Source organism: Engystomops pustulosus, chromosome 4, assembly GCF_040894005.1.
Source record: "Engystomops pustulosus chromosome 4, aEngPut4.maternal, whole genome shotgun sequence".
NCBI classification, from domain to species: Eukaryota; Metazoa; Chordata; class Amphibia; order Anura; family Leptodactylidae; genus Engystomops; species Engystomops pustulosus.
This window is the reverse complement of record NC_092414.1, coordinates 225427671-225447350: the sequence shown is the minus strand read 5'-3', so window position 1 is coordinate 225447350 and position 19680 is coordinate 225427671. Positions and strand designations below refer to the sequence as shown.

Genomic DNA, 19680 nt, shown 5'->3' with positions numbered 1-19680 from the left:
ACACAGAGAAGAGATGTATACAGAGAGAAGAGATGTATAAAGAGACACAGAGAAGAGATGTATACAGAGACACAGAGAGAAGAGATGTATACAGAGACACAGAGAAGAGATGTATACAGAGACACAGAGAGAAGAGATGTATACAGAGACACAGAGAAGAGATGTATACAGAGAGAAGAGATGTATACAGAGACACAGAGAAGAGATGTATACAGAGAGAAGAGATGTATACAGAGACACAGAGAAGAGATTTATACAGAGAGAAGAGATGTATACAGAGACACAGAGAAGAGATGTATACAGAGAGAAGAGATGTATACAGAGACACAGAGAGAAGAGATGTATACAGAGAGAAGAGTTGTATACAGAGAGAAGAGATGTATACAGAGACACAGAGAGAAGAGATGTATACAGAGAGAAGAGATGTATACAGAGACACAGAGAAGAGATGTATACAGAGAGAAGAGATGTATACAGAGACACAGAGATGAGATGTATACAGAGAGAAGAGATGTATACAGAGACACAGAGAGAATAGATGTATACAGAGACAAGAGATGTATACAGAGACACAGAGAAGAGATTTATACAGAGAGAAGAGATGTATACAGAGACACAGAGAAGAGATGTATACAGAGAGAAGAGATGTATACAGAGACACAGAGAGAATAGATGTATACAGAGACAAGAGATGTATACAGAGACACAGAGAAGAGATTTATACAGAGAGAAGAGATGTATACAGAGACACAGAGAAGAGATGTATACAGAGAGAAGAGATGTATACAGAGACACAGAGAGAAGAGATGTATACAGAGAGAAGAGATGTATACAGAGACACAGAGAGAAGAGATGTATACAGAGAGAAGAGATGTATACAGAGACACAGAGAAGAGATGTATACAGAGAGAAGAGATGTATACAGAGACACAGAGAAGAGATGTATACAGAGAGAAGAGATGTATACAGAGACACAGAGAGAATAGATGTATACAGAGACAAGAGATGTATACAGAGACACAGAGACAAGAGATGTATACAGAGAGAATAGATGTATACAGAGACACAGAGACAAGAGATGTCTACAGAGACACGGAGAGAAGAGATGTCTACAGAGACATGGAGAGAGGAGATGTCTACAGAGATACGGAGAGAGGAAATGTCTACAGAGACACAGAGAGAAGAGATGTCTACAGAGACACGGAGAGAGGAGATGTCTACAGAGACACGGAGAGAGGAGATGTCTACAGAGACACGGAGAGAGGAGATGTCTACAGAGACACGGAGAGAGGAGATGTCTACAGAGACACGGAGAGAGGAGATGTCTACAGAGACACGGAGAGAGGAGATGTCTACAGAGACACGGAGAGAGGAGATGTCTACAGAGACACGGAGAGAAGAGATGTATACAGAGACACGGAGAGAAGAGATGTATACAGAGACACGGAGAGAAGAGATGTATACAGAGACACGGAGAGAGGAGATGTATACAGAGACACGGAGAGAAGAGATGTATACAGAGACACGGAGAGAGGAGATGTCTACAGAGACACGGAGAGAAGAGATGTCTACAGAGACACGGAGAGAGGAAATGTCTACAGAGACACGGAGAGAGGAGATGTCTACAGAGACACGGAGAGAGGAGATGTCTACAGAGACACGGAGAGAGGAGATGTCTACAGAGACACGGAGAGAAGAGATGTCTACAGAGACACGGAGAGAAGAGATGTCTACAGAGACACGGAGAGAAGAGATGTCTACAGAGACACGGAGAGAAGAGATGTATACAGAGACACGGAGAGAGGAGATGTATACAGAGACACGGAGAGAAGAGGAGATGTATACAGAGACACGGAGAGAAGAGATGTATACAGAGACACGGAGAGAAGAGGAGATGTATACAGAGACACGGAGAGAAGAGGAGATGTATACAGAGACACAGAGAAAAGAGGAGGTGTATACAGAGACACGGAGAGAAGAGGAGATGTATACAGAGACACGGAGAGAAGAGGAGATGTATACAGAGACACGGAGAGAAGAGGAGATGTATACAGAGACACGGAGAGAAGAGGAGATGTATACAGAGACACGGAGAGAAGAGGAGATGTATACAGAGACACGGAGAGAAGAGGAGGTGTATACAGAGACACGGAGAGAAGAGGAGGTGTATACAGAGACACGGAGAGAAGAGGAGATGTATACAGAGACACGGAGAGAAGAGGAGGTGTATACAGAGACACGGAGAGAGGAGGAGGTGTATACAGAGACACGGAGAGAAGAGGAGATGTATACAGAGACACAGAGGACTTTCGGACGTCTCCTCCTGGTGCTTTACTCCTCTTAACCCCCTGATCTCCTGGAGCCACATATTAATAATCTGACTATTGCACTCCGCAGATCAGAAGAGGTTTTCAAGTAAGTTCTCCCTGATATCTGGGCCTCTTATTTACTTTGCGACCACTTACCTGCTTGATGACATTCTCTATCAGGTTAGTGAACAAAGGACTGGTTCTGGCAATAAAGTTTTCATCGCCTACAATGAAAGCACAGAATAAAACTCCAAGTTCTGCCCCAACCCTCTCCATGCTCATGTCCTCTACCCCCCTCACCATGGCCATGTCCTCTGCCCCACCCCTCACCGTGGCCAAGTCCACTGCCCCACCCCTCACTGTGGCCAAGACCTCTGCCCCACCCCTCACCGTGGCCAAGTCCTCTGCCCCACCCCTCACCTTGGCCAAGACCTCTGCCCCACCCCTCACCGTGGCCAAGACCTCTGCCCCACCCCTCACCGTGGCCAAGACCTCTGCCCCACCCCTCACCGTGGCCAAGACCTCTGCCCCACCCCTCACCGTGGCCAAGACCTCTGCCCCACCCCTCACCGTGGCAAAGACCTCTGCCCCACCCCTCACCGTGGCCAAGATCTCTGCACCACCCCTCACCGTGGCCAAGACCTCTGCCCCACCCCTCACCGTGGCCAAGACCTCTGCCCCACCCCTCACCGTGGTCAAGACCTCTGCCCCACCCCTCACCGTGGCCAAGATCTCTGCCCCACCCCACCCCTCACCATGACCAGGACCTCTCCCCCACCCCTCACCATGGCCAAGACCTCTGCCCCACCCCTCACCATGACCAGGACCTCTGCCCCACCCCTCACCATGACCAGGACCTCTTCCCCACCCCTCACCATGACCGGGACCTCTGCCCCACCCCTCACCATGACCAGGACCTCTGCCCCACCCCTCACCATGACCAGGACCTCTTTCCCTACCCCTCACCATGACCAGGACCTCTTTCCCCACTTCTCACCATGACCAGGACCTCTCCCCCACCCCTCACCATGAGCAGGACCTCTGCCCCACCCCTCACCATGACCAGGACCTCTCCCCCACCCCTCACCATGACCAGGACCTCTCCCCCACCCCTCACCATGACCAGGACCTCTGCCCCACCCCTTACCATGACCAGGACCTCTGCCCCACCCCTCACCATGACCAGGACCTCTGCCCCACCCCTCACCATGACCAGGACCTCTGCCCCACCCCTCACCATGACCAGGACCTCTGCCCCACCCCTCACCATGACCAGGACCTCTGCCCCACCCCTCACCATGACCAGGACCTCTGCCCCACCCCTCACCATGACCAGGACCTCTGCCCCACCCCTTACTGTGGCCAAGACCACTCTTTAACCTCTCCGGAGTGGTTGGAGGTCACAGGATCAGCACTTGTTCACAGAGACACCTGTAACAAACCCTCAGCTCTGAGCTGTATTAGGTCTGAATGTGTAGTAGAGTGTGTGTTCAGCAAGCAGAGATGGTGAGACATTAGACTTCATGGGGTTACCTAAAACTGGGGTGTCCAAGCTGATGTAGGCAGCAGCTTTGAGGTGCAGCATGCTGAGGTAGCCCTGGAATATAAAGCTGCAGTTACAAGTCACTTCCTGGGGTGTAGAGGGGGCAGTAGTCCAGTATAACAATATTTTACCTCCAGCCATTCTGTGGCGCCAATGCTGCCAAAGTCGCCTCCATCCCAGCTGACAAACAGGATACTGCGGCGGGGCTGGAAGCCTAAAGACAGACGGCAAACAGTGAGCCCTGCCATGCGGACCTCCAGACCGCCCTCGGCTGCTCCCACTCACCATTGTGAACCATCATGCTCATAGTCCTGGCCAGTTCCAGTAAGATGGCTGTGCCCACTCCAGATTTGGCGGCTCCGGGGCCCCAGGAATCTCGCTGGGCTCCTATCAGGATGTAGTGTTCTGGGGACATAGAGGCAGTACATGGGTCAGAGCAGGCACAGACAGGGGGCGCCACGAGGAGGGGCTGTCAAATGCTCACCAGGCTCAAAGCGACCCGTGATGCTCCCAAACACATTGTGCAGCTCCATGCTCACCGCCCCATTAGTCACCTCCAGCTGCACCTTGTGGCCCTCAGAGGACAGTGCGGGGCCCACACCATGGGACAGGAAGTCCGGTACCTTCCACTTCTCAGGGATAGAACGTCCCAACAGCTTCCTGCAAAGAGTGATGGAATACTACTGACTGATACTACACTCCCCTTCAGAGAGAGCAGCATTAATACTCCGTACCAGAGTATCATTTTTATATTGAATTATCCATGGGTCTCTGGGTGTGATTGTAATATACTCCAGTCACATCCAGAGCTGCGTTTGTAAACCTCTAAATACAGGGTCAGTCTAGAGCTCTGGGTCTGAGATTGTCGTAATGTTAGGACTTGGTTTTTGTGATTCCTGTGTCTCTGTGTGTTGCTGTTGCAGCAGAGCCCACCTGGCTCCATAGATAATTCCCCCCATCAAGCTAACCATTGGTCCATGTTGACATTCCTGCAAGCCCTGCTAGCCTCTAAAGGAAGGAGCCCCTAACTTCACGAGCCTCCCAAATATAATCTGCTAGGGAGATAGACACCTTAACCGTGAGTGTCCCAGGGGGAAACGTTATACACACGCGGCCTCCGCTTCTTCTTGCTTCTGACCTGCCGGCCCAGACAGGTGTGGATGAGGACTTCTTCAGAACCCAAGGCTTCTGTGACACCTGTGGCCTAGCTGCCATCATAGCCAGCTGCTTCGGGTTCTAGTAACTGCTACCAGCTCTGGTACATTGCAGAAGTGTGAATACAGCTCTGAGGTACATCTCATCACTTACCCCAGCAGTGTCTTTGCAGACGACAGACTGATCGGCTGAGCCAGGATTTTGGGGAGTCCAGAAGATTTGAAGGGAGGAAACTGAGTATGATTGAAAGACGGGAAACCGGGAGTACTGGGGTCTCCTGTGCCAAAGTGAACCTGGAAGGGGAGGCAAGGGTGTGAAAAGGTGCAGGAGAGATGCTCTGCAGAAGATAGTGTGAGAGGAGATACAGGAAAGAGAGCCTGCAAGGGCAATGGATAGAGGAGAGATGCTCTGTAGGGGCAACAAGAATGGGACCAAAAGGAATAATACTCTGCAAGGGTCAGACGAGCTAGAGCTAGAGCTGAGATGCTCTGCAGAGGGCTATGGGAAGAGGAGATACAGGAGAGATACTCTGCAAGGGACTATGAGAAGAAGAGCTGGAGGGGAGATGCTCTGCAGGGAGCTATAAGAAAGGAGAGATGATCTGCAGGGGGCCAACAGAATAGATACAGTAAAGATGCTCTGAAGGGGCTATGTGAAGAGGCGATACAGGAGAGAGGTGCTTTGAAGGACCTATGGGAAGATACAAGAGAGATGCTCTGCAGGGGCTATTAGAAGAGGAGATACAGGAGAGAAGCTCTGCAGGGACTGACCCCTTTACTTACATGTCCATATACAGGGACCTCTGCAAAGTCTGGAAATATTAGGACCCCCCTTGCTCCAGCACCCTCAGCATTGTGGACCTACAGGAGAAGAATGTGGAACAGTAATGGGGTCGACAAGTACCCCTGGCCACCAGAGTGAAGTTGGCCCCCCCCACTTTGTTTGTGCCACTATCATCAGAGGTCATCAGAGGTCAACCAGCCCCCCCACATTGCCCAAATCCAACAAAACTGGTGCCGAACAATTCTGCTACGTTTGTGCTGGTTTGTGCTGCGCAAATTTTTGTTTGTGCTGCTTTTGTTTTGAATATATGAACAAAAAATTAAAGTGCAAAAGTTCAAGCAGCCCCCCCCCCCACATTAACCGAATCAAACAAAACTGGTGTCAAACGTTAGTGCTATGTTTGTGCTAGTTTGTGCAGCAAAAATTTTCGTTTGTGCCGCTATAATTTTTAAGGTATGTTCAGGTGTTCAAGGTGTTTAGGATGAACTGGTAAAAAACAAACCTAGTGACACTTCGCCATCACCAGGGGGAGCTAGCAAACACATTGGGGCAAATTTACTTACCCGGCCCATTCGCGATCCAGCGGCGCGTTCTCTGCTCTGGATTCGGGTCCGGCCGGGATTTAAGAAGGTAGTTCCTCCGCCGTCCACCAGGTGGCGCTGCTGCGCTGAAAGTCATCTCATCGCGCCGGAATGCACCACCTCGGACCAGGTGAAGGTAAGCGCTCCCCAAGCGACACTTTTTCGGTTTTTAAATGCGGCGGTTTTTCCGAATACGTCGGGTTTTCGTTCAGCCACGCCCCCCAATTTCCGTCGCGCGCATGCCGGCGCCGATGCGCCACAATCCGATTGCGTGCGCCAAAATCCCGGGGCAATTCAGGTACAATCGGCGCAAATCGTAAATATTCGGGTAACACGTCGGGAAAACGCGAATCGGGCCCTTAGTAAATGACCCCCATTGTACTTTGGAAGAAATGAACTCTAATGACCTTTGCAAAAAAGTATAAATATATTAAAAATGATAGCGGCACAAATGAAAATTTTTGCTGCACAAACCAGCACAAACATAGCACTAATGTTTGACATCAGTTTTGTTTGATTCGGTTAATGTGGGGGGGCTGCTTGAACTTATGAACTTTAATTTTTTGTTCATTTATTCAAAACAAAAGCAGCACAAACAAAAATTTGAGCAGCACAAACCAGCACAAACGTAGCAGAATTGTTTGGTCCCAGTTTTGTTTGATTTGGGCAATGTGTGTGTGTGTGTGGGGGGGGGGGGGGCTGGTTGACCTCTGATGACCTCTGGAAACTTTCATTAAAATCTTAAAAACGATAGCGGCACAAACGAAAATTTCTGCTGCACAAACCAGCACAAACGTTTGACACCAATTTTGCTTGATTTGAACAAGGTGGGGGGGGGGGGGGCAACTTCACTCAGGTCCCCTGGCCCCATGTTGTGCTACTTACCTTCTCTGCAAAGCTTATTAACCCTGTGCGCACGATGACCAGAGATCCCGCCACCTGAATGTTCCATGATTTCAGCTCCTGGAAGTCTTCCTGTCGCCCGTAATTCACATACATCAGTCCCCCCTAGAAACAGAGAGGTAGGTGACCAGTGACATCCATAGCACCCCTATACAGTAATGATTGGATCCCGGGCTGATTTTGTAAGTTTTGCTACTGACACAGTTATGAACTGTCTATAATTTTAAGTGGAGGTTAATTTTAACATTGAGAGGTAGAATATCAAAAACCAAATCCAGAAAATCTCAATCAGAAATTATATCAATTTATTTGCATTTTTCTGAGAAATAAGTATATGATCCCTCTGGCACACAAGACGTGATACTTGGTAACGCGGATCTTCAGGTCCTCCATGACCTTAATGTCTTGTATGTTTTGGGTCAGTGTCTTGATGGAAGCCAAGACCCATTTTGAATGTTTTGGTGGAGGGAAGGAGGTTGTCACTTGGCACATGGCTCTGTTCATTCTCCCCTTGGTGCAGTGAAGTAGTCCTGTCACCTCCTCCATGTGCGACAGTTTTCTTTGGGTCATGTGCAGAATTTCTCCTCCTCCAAACAGGGGCACATGTGCCTTGTCTTCCTGAGCAGAGGGATCTTCAGACGGGGGCACATGTGCCTTCCTGAGCAGAGGAACCTTCAGATGGGGGCACCTGTGTCTTCCTGGGCAGAGGGATTTTCAGACGGGGGCACAAGTGCTTTCCTGAGAAGGAGGACCTTCAGATGGGGGCACCTGTGTCTTCCTGAGCAGAGGGATCTTCAGACGGGGGCACATGTGTCTTCCTGAGCAGAGGGACCTTCAGATGGGGGCACCTGTGTCTTCCAGGGCATACGGACCTGCAGATGGGGGCACCTGTGTCTTCCTGGGCATACGGACCTTCAGATGGGGGCACATTTTCCTTCCTGAGCAGAGGGATTTTCAGACGGGGGCACAAGTGCTTTCCTGAGAAGGAGGACCTTCAGACGGGGGCAACAAGTGCTTTCCTGAGAAGGAGGACCTTCAGACGGGGGCACTTGTGCCTTCCTGAGAAGGAGGACCTTAAGACGGGGGCACATGTGTCTTCCTGAGAAGGGGGACCTTCAGACGGGGGCACATGTGTCTTCCTGAGAAGGGGGACCTTCATACGGGACACATGTGTCTTCCTGAGCAGAGGGATTTTCAGACGGGGGCACATGTGTCTTCCTGAGCAGAGGGATCTTCAGACGGGGGCACATGTGTCTTCCTGTGAAGGGGGACCTTCAGATGGGGGCACCTGTGTCTTCCTGGGCATACGGACCTTCAGATGGGGGCACATTTTCCTTCCTGAGCAGAGGGATCTTCAGACGGGGGCACATGTGTCTTCCTGTGAAGGGGGACCTTCAGTTGGGGGCACCTGTGTCTTCCTGGGCATACGGACCTTCAGATGGGGGCACATTTTCCTTCCTGAGCAGGGGGACCTTCAGATGGGGCACATGTGTCTTCCTGAGAAGGGGGACCTTCATACGGGGCACATGTGTCTTCCTGAGAAGGGGGACCTTCAGACGGGGCACATGTGTCTTCCTGTGAAGGGGGACCTTCAGATGGGGGCACCTGTGTCTTCCTGGGCATATGGACCTTCAGATGGGGGCACATTTTCCTTCCTGAGCAGAGGGATCTTCAGACGGGGGCACATGTGTCTTCCTGTGAAGGGGGACTTTCAGACGGGGGCACTTGTGCCTTCCTGAGAAGGGGGACCTTCAGACGGGGGCACTTGTGCCTTCCTGAGAAGGGGACCTACAGATGGGGCACATGTGCGTTCCTGAGAAGGGTAACTTTCAGACGGGGGCACCTGTGTCTTCCTGAGCAGAGGGACCTCCAGAGAAGGGCATATGTGTCATCCTGAGAAGGAGGACCTTCAGACGGGGGCACATGTGCTTTCTTGAGAAGGGGGACCTTCAGACGGGGGCACTTGTGCCTTCCTGAGAAGGGGACCTACAGATGGGGCACATGTGCCTTCCTGAGAAGGGGAACCTTCAGACGGTGCACATGTGCGTTCCTGAGAAGGGTAACTTTCAGACGGGGGCACATGTGTCTTCCTGAGCAGAGGGACCTCCAGAGAAGGGCATATGTGTCATCCTGAGAAGGGGGACCTTCAGACGGGGGCACTTGTGCCTTCCTGAGAAGGGGACCTACAGATGGGGCACATGTGTCTTCCTGAGCAGGGGGACCTTCAGACGGTGCACATGTGCGTTCCTGAGAAGGTTAACTTTCAGACGGGGGCACCTGTGTCTTCCTGAGCAGAGGGATCTTCAGACGGGGGCACATGTACCTTCCTGAGCATAAAAGACCTTCAGACGGGGGCACATGTGCGTTCCTGAGCAGAGGGATCTTCAGACGGGGGCACATGTGTCTTCCTGAGCCGGGGGACCTTCAGATGGGGCACATGTGTCTTCCTGAGAAGGAGGACCTTCAGATGGGGCACATGTGTCTTCCTGAGAAGGGGGACCTTCAGATGGGGCACATGTGTCTTCCTGAGAAGGGGGACCTTCAGATGGGGCACATGTGTCTTCCTGAGAAGGGGGACCTTCAGATGGGGCACATGTGCCTTCCTGAGAAGGGGGACCTTCAGACGGGGGCACATGTGTCTTCCTGAGCAGAGGGATCTTCAGACCGGGGCACATGTGCCTTCCTGAGCATGGACGCCTTTGGATAGGGCTGCCTATATGAAGATCCGCCATTGTGCAGACGCTGTCTGTAATGCAGGGAACCAGGTGATTAGGAGCCAGAACTATTAATGGTTGGAAAGGGGTCACATACTTATTTCTTTTAATAGAATGCAAATACATTTATACAATGTGATTTTCTCAATATTAAAATTAACCTCCCCTTAAAATGATAGACTCTTCACGTCTTTGTCAGTGGGAAACTTACAAAATCAGCTCGGAATCCAATCATTAATTCCTTCACTTTACCTGCGCTATCTACAGTGTCCCCTATCAGTGACCTCCAATTCCCCCATAACAATGACCTCCACATTATTATTACTTATTTATAGAGCACCAGTAATACCATGAGGCTGTACAATCAGTGAAGGGGTCACATACATTTCATTAAGACAAGAACAAATGCAAATACAAAACTACAGTATCCTGGAGCCCAACGGAAGGAGGACCTTACCCGTGAGGGCTCACAATCTACATGGAGGGTAGATGGAGACACAAGGTGAGGACACAATCTATATGGAGGGTAGATGGAGACACGAGGTGAGGACACAATCTATATGGAGGGGAGATGGAGACACGAGGTGAGGACACAATCTATATGGAGGGTAGATGGAGACACGAGGTGAGGACACAATCTATATGGAGGGTAGATGGAGACACAAGGTGAGGACACAATCTATATGGAGGGAGGATGGAGACACGAGGTGAGGACATAATCTATATGGAGGGTAGATGGAGACACGAGGTGAGGACACAATCTATATGGAGGGTAGATGGAGACACGAGGTGAGGACACAATCTATATGGAGGGGAGATGGAGACACAAGGTGAGGACACAATCTATATGGAGGGTAGATGGAGACACGAGGTGAGGACACAATCTATATGGAGGGTAGATGGAGACACAAGGTGAGGACACAATCTATATGGAGGGTAGATGGAGACACGAGGTGAGGACACAATCTATATGGAGGGTAGATGGAGACACGAGGTGAGGACACAATCTATATGGAGGGTAGATGGAGACACGAGGTGAGGACACAATCTATATGGGGGGTAGATGGAGACACGAGGTGAGGACACAATCTATATGGAGGGTAGATGGAGACACGAGGTGAGGACACAATATATATGGAGGGTAGATGGAGACACGAGGTGAGGACACAATCTATATGGAGGGTAGATGGAGACACGAGGTGAGGACACAATCTATATGGAGGGTAGATGGAGACATGAGGTGAGGACACAATCTATATGGAGGGTAGATGGAGACACGAGGTGAGGACACAATCTATATGGAGGGTAGATGGAGACACGAGGTGAGGACACAATCTATATGGAGGGTAGATGGAGACACGAGGTGAGGACACAATCTATATGGAGGGTAGATGGAGACACGAGGTGAGGACACAATCTATATGGAGGGGACATGGAGACACGAGGTGAGGACACAATCTATATGGAGGGTAGATGGAGACATGAGGTGAGGACACAATCTATATGGAGGGTATGATGGAGACACGAGGTGAGGACACAATCTATATGGAGGGGAGATGGAGACACGAGGTGAGGACACAATCTATATGGAGGGGAGATGGAGACAGGAGGTGAGGACACAATCTATATGGAGGGGAGATGGAGACACGAGGTGAGGACACAATCTATATGGAGGGGAGATGGAGACACGAGGTGAGGACACAATCTATATGGAGGGTAGATGGAGACACAAGGTGAGGACACAATCTATATGGAGGGTAGACGGAGACACGAAGTGAGGACACAATCTATATGGAGGGGAGATGGAGACACGAGGCGAGGCCACAACCTATATGGAGGGTAGATGGAGACACGAGGTGAGGACACAATCTATATGGAGGGTAGATGGAGACACGAGGTGAGGACACAATCTATATGGAGGGGACATGGAGACACGAGGTGAGGACACAATCTATATGGAGGGTAGATGGAGACACGAGGTGAGGACACAATCTATATGGAGGGTAGATTGAGACACGAGGTGAGGACAGAATCTATATGGAGGGTAGATGGAGACACGAGGTGAGGACACAATCTATATGGAGGGTAGATGGAGACACGAGGTGAGGACACAATCTATATGGAGGGGAGATGGAGACACGAGGTGAAGACACAATCTATATGGAGGGGAGATGCAGACACGAGGCGAGGATACAATCTATATGGAGGGGAGATGGAGACACGAGTTGAGGACACAATCTATATGGAGGGGAGATGGAGACACGAGGTGAGGACACAATCTATATGGAGGGGAGATGGAGACACGAGGTGAGGACACAATCTATATGGAGGGGAGATGGAGACACGAGGTGAGGACACAATCTATATGGAGGGGAGATGGAGACACGAGGTGAGGACACAATCTATATGGAGGGGAGATGGAGACACGAGGTGAGGACACAATCTATATGGAGGGTAGATGGAGACACAAGGTGAGGACACAATCTTTATGGAGGGTAGATGCAGACACGAGGCGAGGACACAATCTATATGGAGGGGAGATGGAGACACGAGTTGAGGACACAATCTATATGGAGGGGAGATGGAGACACGAGGTGAGGACACAATCTATATGGAGGGGAGATGGAGACACGAGGTGAGGACACAATCTATATGGAGGGGAGATGGAGACACGAGGTGAGGACACAATCTGTATGGAGGGGAGATGGAGACACGAGGTGAGGACACAATCTATATGGAGGGGAGATGGAGACACAAGGTGAGGACATAATCTATATGGAGGGTAGATGGAGACACGAGGGGAGGACACAATCTATATGGAGGGGAGATGGAGACACGAGGTGAGGACACAATCTATACGGAGGGGGTAGATGTAGACACGAGGTGAGGACACAATCTATATGGAGGGGGTAGATGTAGACACGAGGTGAGGGCACAATCTATATGGAGGGTAGATGGAGACACGAGGTGAGGACACAGTCTATATGCAGGGTAGATGGAGACACGAGGTGAGGACACAATCTATATGGAGGGTAGATGGAGACACGAGGTGAGCACGCAATCTATATGGAGGGTAGATGGAGACACGAGGTGAGGACACAATCTATATGGAGGGGAGATGGAGACACGAGGTGAGGACACAATCTATATGGAGGGTAGATGGAGACACAAGGTGAGGACACAATCTTTATGGAGGGTAGATGCAGACACGAGGCGAGGACACAATCTATATGGAGGGGAGATGGAGACACGAGTTGAGGACACAATCTATATGGAGGGGAGATGGAGACACGAGGTGAGGACACAATCTATATGGAGGGGAGATGGAGACACGAGGTGAGGACACAATCTATATGGAGGGGAGATGGAGACACGAGGTGAGGACACAATCTGTATGGAGGGGAGATGGAGACACGAGGTGAGGACACAATCTATATGGAGGGGAGATGGAGACACAAGGTGAGGACATAATCTATATGGAGGGTAGATGGAGACACGAGGGGAGGACACAATCTATATGGAGGGGAGATGGAGACACGAGGTGAGGACACAATCTATACGGAGGGGGTAGATGTAGACACGAGGTGAGGACACAATCTATATGGAGGGGGTAGATGTAGACACGAGGTGAGGGCACAATCTATATGGAGGGTAGATGGAGACACGAGGTGAGGACACAGTCTATATGCAGGGTAGATGGAGACACGAGGTGAGGACACAATCTATATGGAGGGTAGATGGAGACACGAGGTGAGCACGCAATCTATATGGAGGGTAGATGGAGACATGAGGTGAGGACACAATCTATATGGAGGGTAGATGGAGACACGAGGTGAGGACACAGTCTATATGGAGGGTAGATGGAGACACGAGGTGAGGACACAATCTATACGGAGGGGAGATGGAGACACGTGGTGAGGACACAATCTATATGGAGGGGAGATGGAGACACGAGGTGAGGACGCAATCTATATGGAGGGGAGATGGAGACACGAGGTGAGGACACAATCTATATGGAGGGGAGATGGAGACACGAGGTGAGGACACAATCTATATGGGGGGGATGGAGACACGAGGTGAGGTCACAATCTATATGGAGGGTAGATGGAGACACGAGGGGAGGACACAATCTATATGGAGGGGAGATGAAGACGCAAGGTGAGGACACAATCTATATGGAGGAGGGTAGATGGAGACACGAGGTGAGGACACAATCTATATGGAGGGTAGATGGAGACACGAGGTGAGGACACAATCTATATGGAGGGGAGATGGAGACACGAGGTGAGGACACAATCTATATGGAGAGTAGATGGAGACACGAGGTGAGGACACAATCTATATGGAGGGGAGATGGAGACACGAGGTGAGGACACAATCTATATGGAGGGTAGATGGAGACACGAGGTGAGGACACAATCTATATGGAGGGTATGATGGAGACACGAGGTGAGGACACAATCTATATGGAGGGGAGATGGAGACACGAGGTGAGGACACTATCTATATGGAGTAGGGTAGATGGAGACACGAGATGAGGACACAATCTTTATGGAGTAGGGTAGATGGAGACACGAGGTGAGGGCACCATCTTTATGGAGTAGGGTAGATGGAGACACGAGGTGAGGACACAATCTATACGGAGGGGAGATGGAGACACGAGGTGAGGACACAATCTATATGGAGGGGAGATGGAGACACGAGTTGAGGACACAATCTATATGGAGGGTAGATGGAGAGAGGAGGTGAGGACACAATCTATATGGAGGGTAGATTAAGACGCAAGGTGAGGACACAATCTATATGGAGGGGAGATGGAGACGCAAGGTGAGGACACAATCTATATGGAGGGGAGATGGAGACACGAGGTGAGGACACAATCTATATGGAGGGTATATGGGGACACGAGGTGAGGACACAATCTAATTGGAGGGTAGATGGAGACACGAGGTGAGGACACAATCTATTTGGAGGGTAGATGGAGACATGAGGTGAGGTCACAATCTATATGGAGGGTAGATGGAGACACAAGGTGAGGACACAATCTATATGGAGGAGGGTAGATGGAGACACGAGGTGAGGTCACAATCTATATGGAGGGGAGATGGAGACACGAGGTGAGGACGCAATCTATATGGAGGGGAGATGGAGATAGGAGGTGAGGACACAATCTATATGGAGGGTAGAGGGAGACACTAGGTGAGAACACAATCTATATGGAGGGTAGATGGAGACACGAGGTGAGGACACAATCTATATGGAGGGGAGATGGAGACACGAGTTGAGGACACAATCTATATGGAGAGTAGAGGGAGACACGAGGTGAGGACACAATCTATATGGAGGGGAGATGGAGACACGAGGTGAGGACGCAATCTATATGGAGGGGAGATGGAGACACGAGGTGAGGACACTATCTATATGGAGGGGAGATGGAGAACTGAGGTGAGGACACAATCTATATGGAGGGGAGATGGAGACACGAGGTGAGGTCACAATTTATATGGAGGAGGGTAGATGGAGACACGAGGTGAGGTCACAATCTATATGGAGGGGAGATGGAGACACGAGGTGAGGACGCAATCTATATGGAGGGGAGATGGAGACACGAGGTGAGGACACTATCTATATGGAGGGGAGATGGAGAAATGAGGTGAGGACACAATCTATATGGAGGGGAGATGGAGACACGAGGTGAGGACACAATCTATATGGGGGGGATGGAGACACGAGGTGAGGGCACAATCTATATGGAGGGTAAATGGAGACACGAGGGGAGGACACAATCTATATGGAGGGGAGATGAAGACGCAAGGTGAGGACACAATCTATATGGAGGAGGGTAGATGGAGACACGAGGTGAGGACACAATCTATATGGAGGGTAGATGGAGACACGAGGTGAGGACACAATATATATGGAGGGGAGATGGAGACACGAGGTGAGGACACAATCTATATGGAGGGTAGATGGAGACATGAGGTGAGGACACAATCTACATGGAGGGGAGATGGAGACACGAGGTGAGGACACAATCTATATGGAGGGTAAATGGAGACACGAGGTGAGGACACAATCTATATGGAGGGTAGATGGAGACACGAGGTGAGGACACAGTCTATATGGAGGATAGATGGAGACACGAGGTGAGGACACAATCTATATGGAGGGGAGATGGAGGCACGAGGCGAGGACACAATCTATATGGAGGGGAGATGGAGACACGAGGCGACGACGCAATCTATATGGAGGGGAGATGGAGACACGAGGTGAGGACACTATCTATATGGAGGGTAGATGGAGACACGAGGTGAGGACATAATCTATATGGAGGGTAGATGGAGACACGAGGTGAGGACACAATCTATATGGAGGGTAGATGGAGACACGAGGTGAGGACACAATCTATATGGGGTGGGGATGGAGACACGAGGTGAGGTCACAAACTATATGGAGAGTAGATGGAGACACGAGGGGAGGACACAATCTATATGGAGGGGAGATGAAGACGCAAGGTGAGGACACAATCTATATGGAGGAGGGTAGATGGAGACATGAGGTGAGGACACAATCTATATGGAGGGTAGATGGAGACACGAGGTGAGGACACAATCTATATGGAGGGTAGATGGAGACACGAGGTGAGGACATAATCTATATGGAGGGTAGATGGAGACACGAGGTGAGGACACAATCTATATGAAGGGGAGATGGAGACACGAGGTGAGGACACAATCTATATGGAGGGTAGATGGAGACACGAGGTGAGGACAGAATCTATATGGAGGGTAGATGGAGACACGAGGTGAGGACATAATCTATTTGGAGGGTAGATGGAGACACGAGGTGAGGACACAATCTATATGGAAGGGAGATGGAGACACGAGGTGAGGACACAATCTTTATGGAGGGGAGATGGAGACACGAGGTGAGGACACAATCTATATGGAGGGTAGATGGAGACATGAGGTGAGGACACAATCTATATGGAGGGGAGATGGAGACACGAGGTGAGGACACAATCTATATGGAGGGTAGATGGAGACACGAGGTGAGGACACAATCTATATGGAGGGTAGATGGAGACACGAGGTGAGGACACAACCTATATGGAGTGTAGATGGAGACACAAGATAAAGACACAATCTATATGGAGGGTAGATGGAGACACGAGGTGAGGACACAATCTATATGGAGGGTAGATGGAGACATGAGGTGAGGACACAATCTATATGGAGGGTAGATGGAGACATGAGGTGAGGACACAATCTATATGGAGGGGAGATGGAGACACGAGGTGAGGACACAATCTATATGGAGGGTAGATAGAGACACGAGGTGAGGACACAATCTATATGGAGGGTAGATGGAGACATGAGGTGAGGACACAATCTATATGGAGGGGAGATGGAGACACGAGATGAGGACACAATCTATATGGAGGGTAGATGGAGACACGAGGTGAGGACACAATCTATATGGAGGGTAGATGGAGACACGAGGTGAGGACACAACCTATATGGAGTGTAGATGGAGACACAAGATAAAGACACAATCTATATGGAGGGTAGATGGAGACACGAGGTGAGGACACAATCTATATGGAGGGTATGATGGAGACAGGAGGTGAGGACACAATCTATATGGAGGGGAGATGGAGACACGAGGTGAGGACACTATCTATATGGAGTAGGGTATATGGAGACACGAGGTGAGGACACAATCTTTATGTAGTAGGGTAGATGGAGACACGAGGTGAGGGCACAATCTTTATGGAGTAGGGTAGATGGAGACACGAGGTGAGGACACAATCTATATGGAGGGGAGATGGAGACACGAGGTGAGGACACAATCTATATAGAGGGTAGATGGAGAGAGGAGGTGAGGACACAATCTATATGGAGGGTAGATTAAGACGCAAGGTGAGGACACAATCTATATTGAGGGTAGATGGAGACACGAGGTGAGGACACAATCTATATGGAGGGTAGATGGAGACACGAGGTGAGGACACAATCTACATGGAGGGTAGATGGAGACACGAGGTGAGGACACAATCTATTTGGAGGGTAGATGGAGACACGAGGTGAGGACACAATCTACATGGAGGGTAGATGGAGACACGAGGTGAGGACACAATCTATTTGGAGGGTAGATGGAGACATGAGGTGAGGTCACAATCTATATGGAGGGTAGATGGAGACACAAGGTGAGGACACAATCTATATGGAGGGTAGATGGAGACAGGAGGTGAGGACACAATCTATATGGAGGGGAGATGGAGACACGAGGTGAGGACACAATCTATATGGAGGGTAGATGGAGACAGGAGGTGAGGACACAATCTATATGGAGGGTAGATGGAGACACAAGGTGAGAACACAATCTATATGGAGGGTAGATGGAGACACGAGGTGAGGACACAATCTATATGGGGGGTAGATGGAGACACGAGGTGAGGACACAATCTATATGGAGGGTAGATGGAGACACGAGGTGAGGACACTAACTATATGGAGGGGAGATGGAGACACGAGGTGAGGACACAATCTATATGGAGGGTAGATGGAGACACGAGGTGAGGACATAATCTATATGGAGGGTAGATGGAGACACGAGGTGAGGACGCAATCTATATGGAGGGCAGATGGAGACACGAGGTGAGGACACAATCTATATGGAGGGGAGATGGAGACACGAGGTGAGGACACAATCTATATGGAGGGTAGATGGAGACACGAGGTGAGGACACAATCTATATGGAGGGTAGATGGAGACAGGAGGTGAGGACACAATCTATATGGAGGGGAGATGGAGACACGAGGTGAGGACACAATCTATATGGAGGGGAGATGGAGACACGAGGTGAGGACACAATATATATGGAGGGTAGATAGAGACACGAGGTGAGGACACAATCTATATGGAGGGTAGATGGAGACATGAGGTGAGAACACAATCTATATGGAGGGGAGATGGAGACACGAGGTGAGGACACAATCTATATGGATTGTAGATAGAGACATGAGGTGAGGTCACAATCTATATGGAGGGTAGATGGAGACATGAGGTGAGGACACAATCTATATGGAGGGGAGATGGAGACACGAGGTGAGGACACAATCTATATGGAGGGTAGATGGAGACACGAGGTGAGGACACAATCTCTATGGAGGGTAGATGGAGACAGGAGGTAAGGACACAATCTATATGTAGGGTAGATGGAGACACAAGGTGAGAACACAATCTATATGGAGGGTAGATGGAGACACGAGGTGAGGACACAATCTATATGGAGGGTAGATGGAGACAGGAGGTGAGGACACAATCTATATGGAGGGGAGATGGAGACACGATGGAGACACAAGGTGAGAACACAATCTATATGGAGGGTAGATGGAGACACGAGGTGAGGACACAATCTATATGGAGGGTAGATGGAGACACGAGGTGAGGTCACAATCTATATGGAGGAGGGTAGATGGAGACATGAGGTGAGGTCACAATCTATATGGAGGGGAGAAGGAGACACGAGGGGAGGACACAATCTATATGGAGGGGAGATGGAGACACGAGTTGAGGACACAATCTATATGGAGGGTAGATGGAGACACGAGGTGAGGTCACAATCTATATGGAGGGGAGATGGAGACACAAGGTGAGGACACAATCTATAAGGAGGGTAGATGGAG

The 19680-nt window shown here is 50.1% G+C and overlaps 1 protein-coding gene across 6 annotated transcripts in view; it reads right to left on the bottom strand.

The window, feature by feature from the left end:
• TFR2 (transferrin receptor 2) overlaps positions 1–19680 on the bottom strand; it is an 86975-nt gene that overhangs the window by 24048 nt on the left and 43247 nt on the right. For all 6 annotated transcript variants that reach the window (XR_011855138.1, XR_011855139.1, XR_011855140.1 and 3 more), the window contains exons 7-14: positions 7257–7379; positions 5790–5867; positions 5161–5300; positions 4337–4512; positions 4138–4257; positions 3984–4066; positions 3843–3906; positions 2466–2533 (exon numbers count right to left, since the gene is read on the bottom strand). Coding sequence is in view for 2 of the 6 variants with exons in the window: in XM_072150059.1 (XP_072006160.1) it covers positions 2466–2533; positions 3843–3906; positions 3984–4066; positions 4138–4257; positions 4337–4512; positions 5161–5300; positions 5790–5867; positions 7257–7379 (852 nt within the window). In the remaining 4 variants the exon portion in view is untranslated. The remainder of the gene's footprint in view (positions 1–2465; positions 2534–3842; positions 3907–3983; positions 4067–4137; positions 4258–4336; positions 4513–5160; positions 5301–5789; positions 5868–7256; positions 7380–19680) is intronic.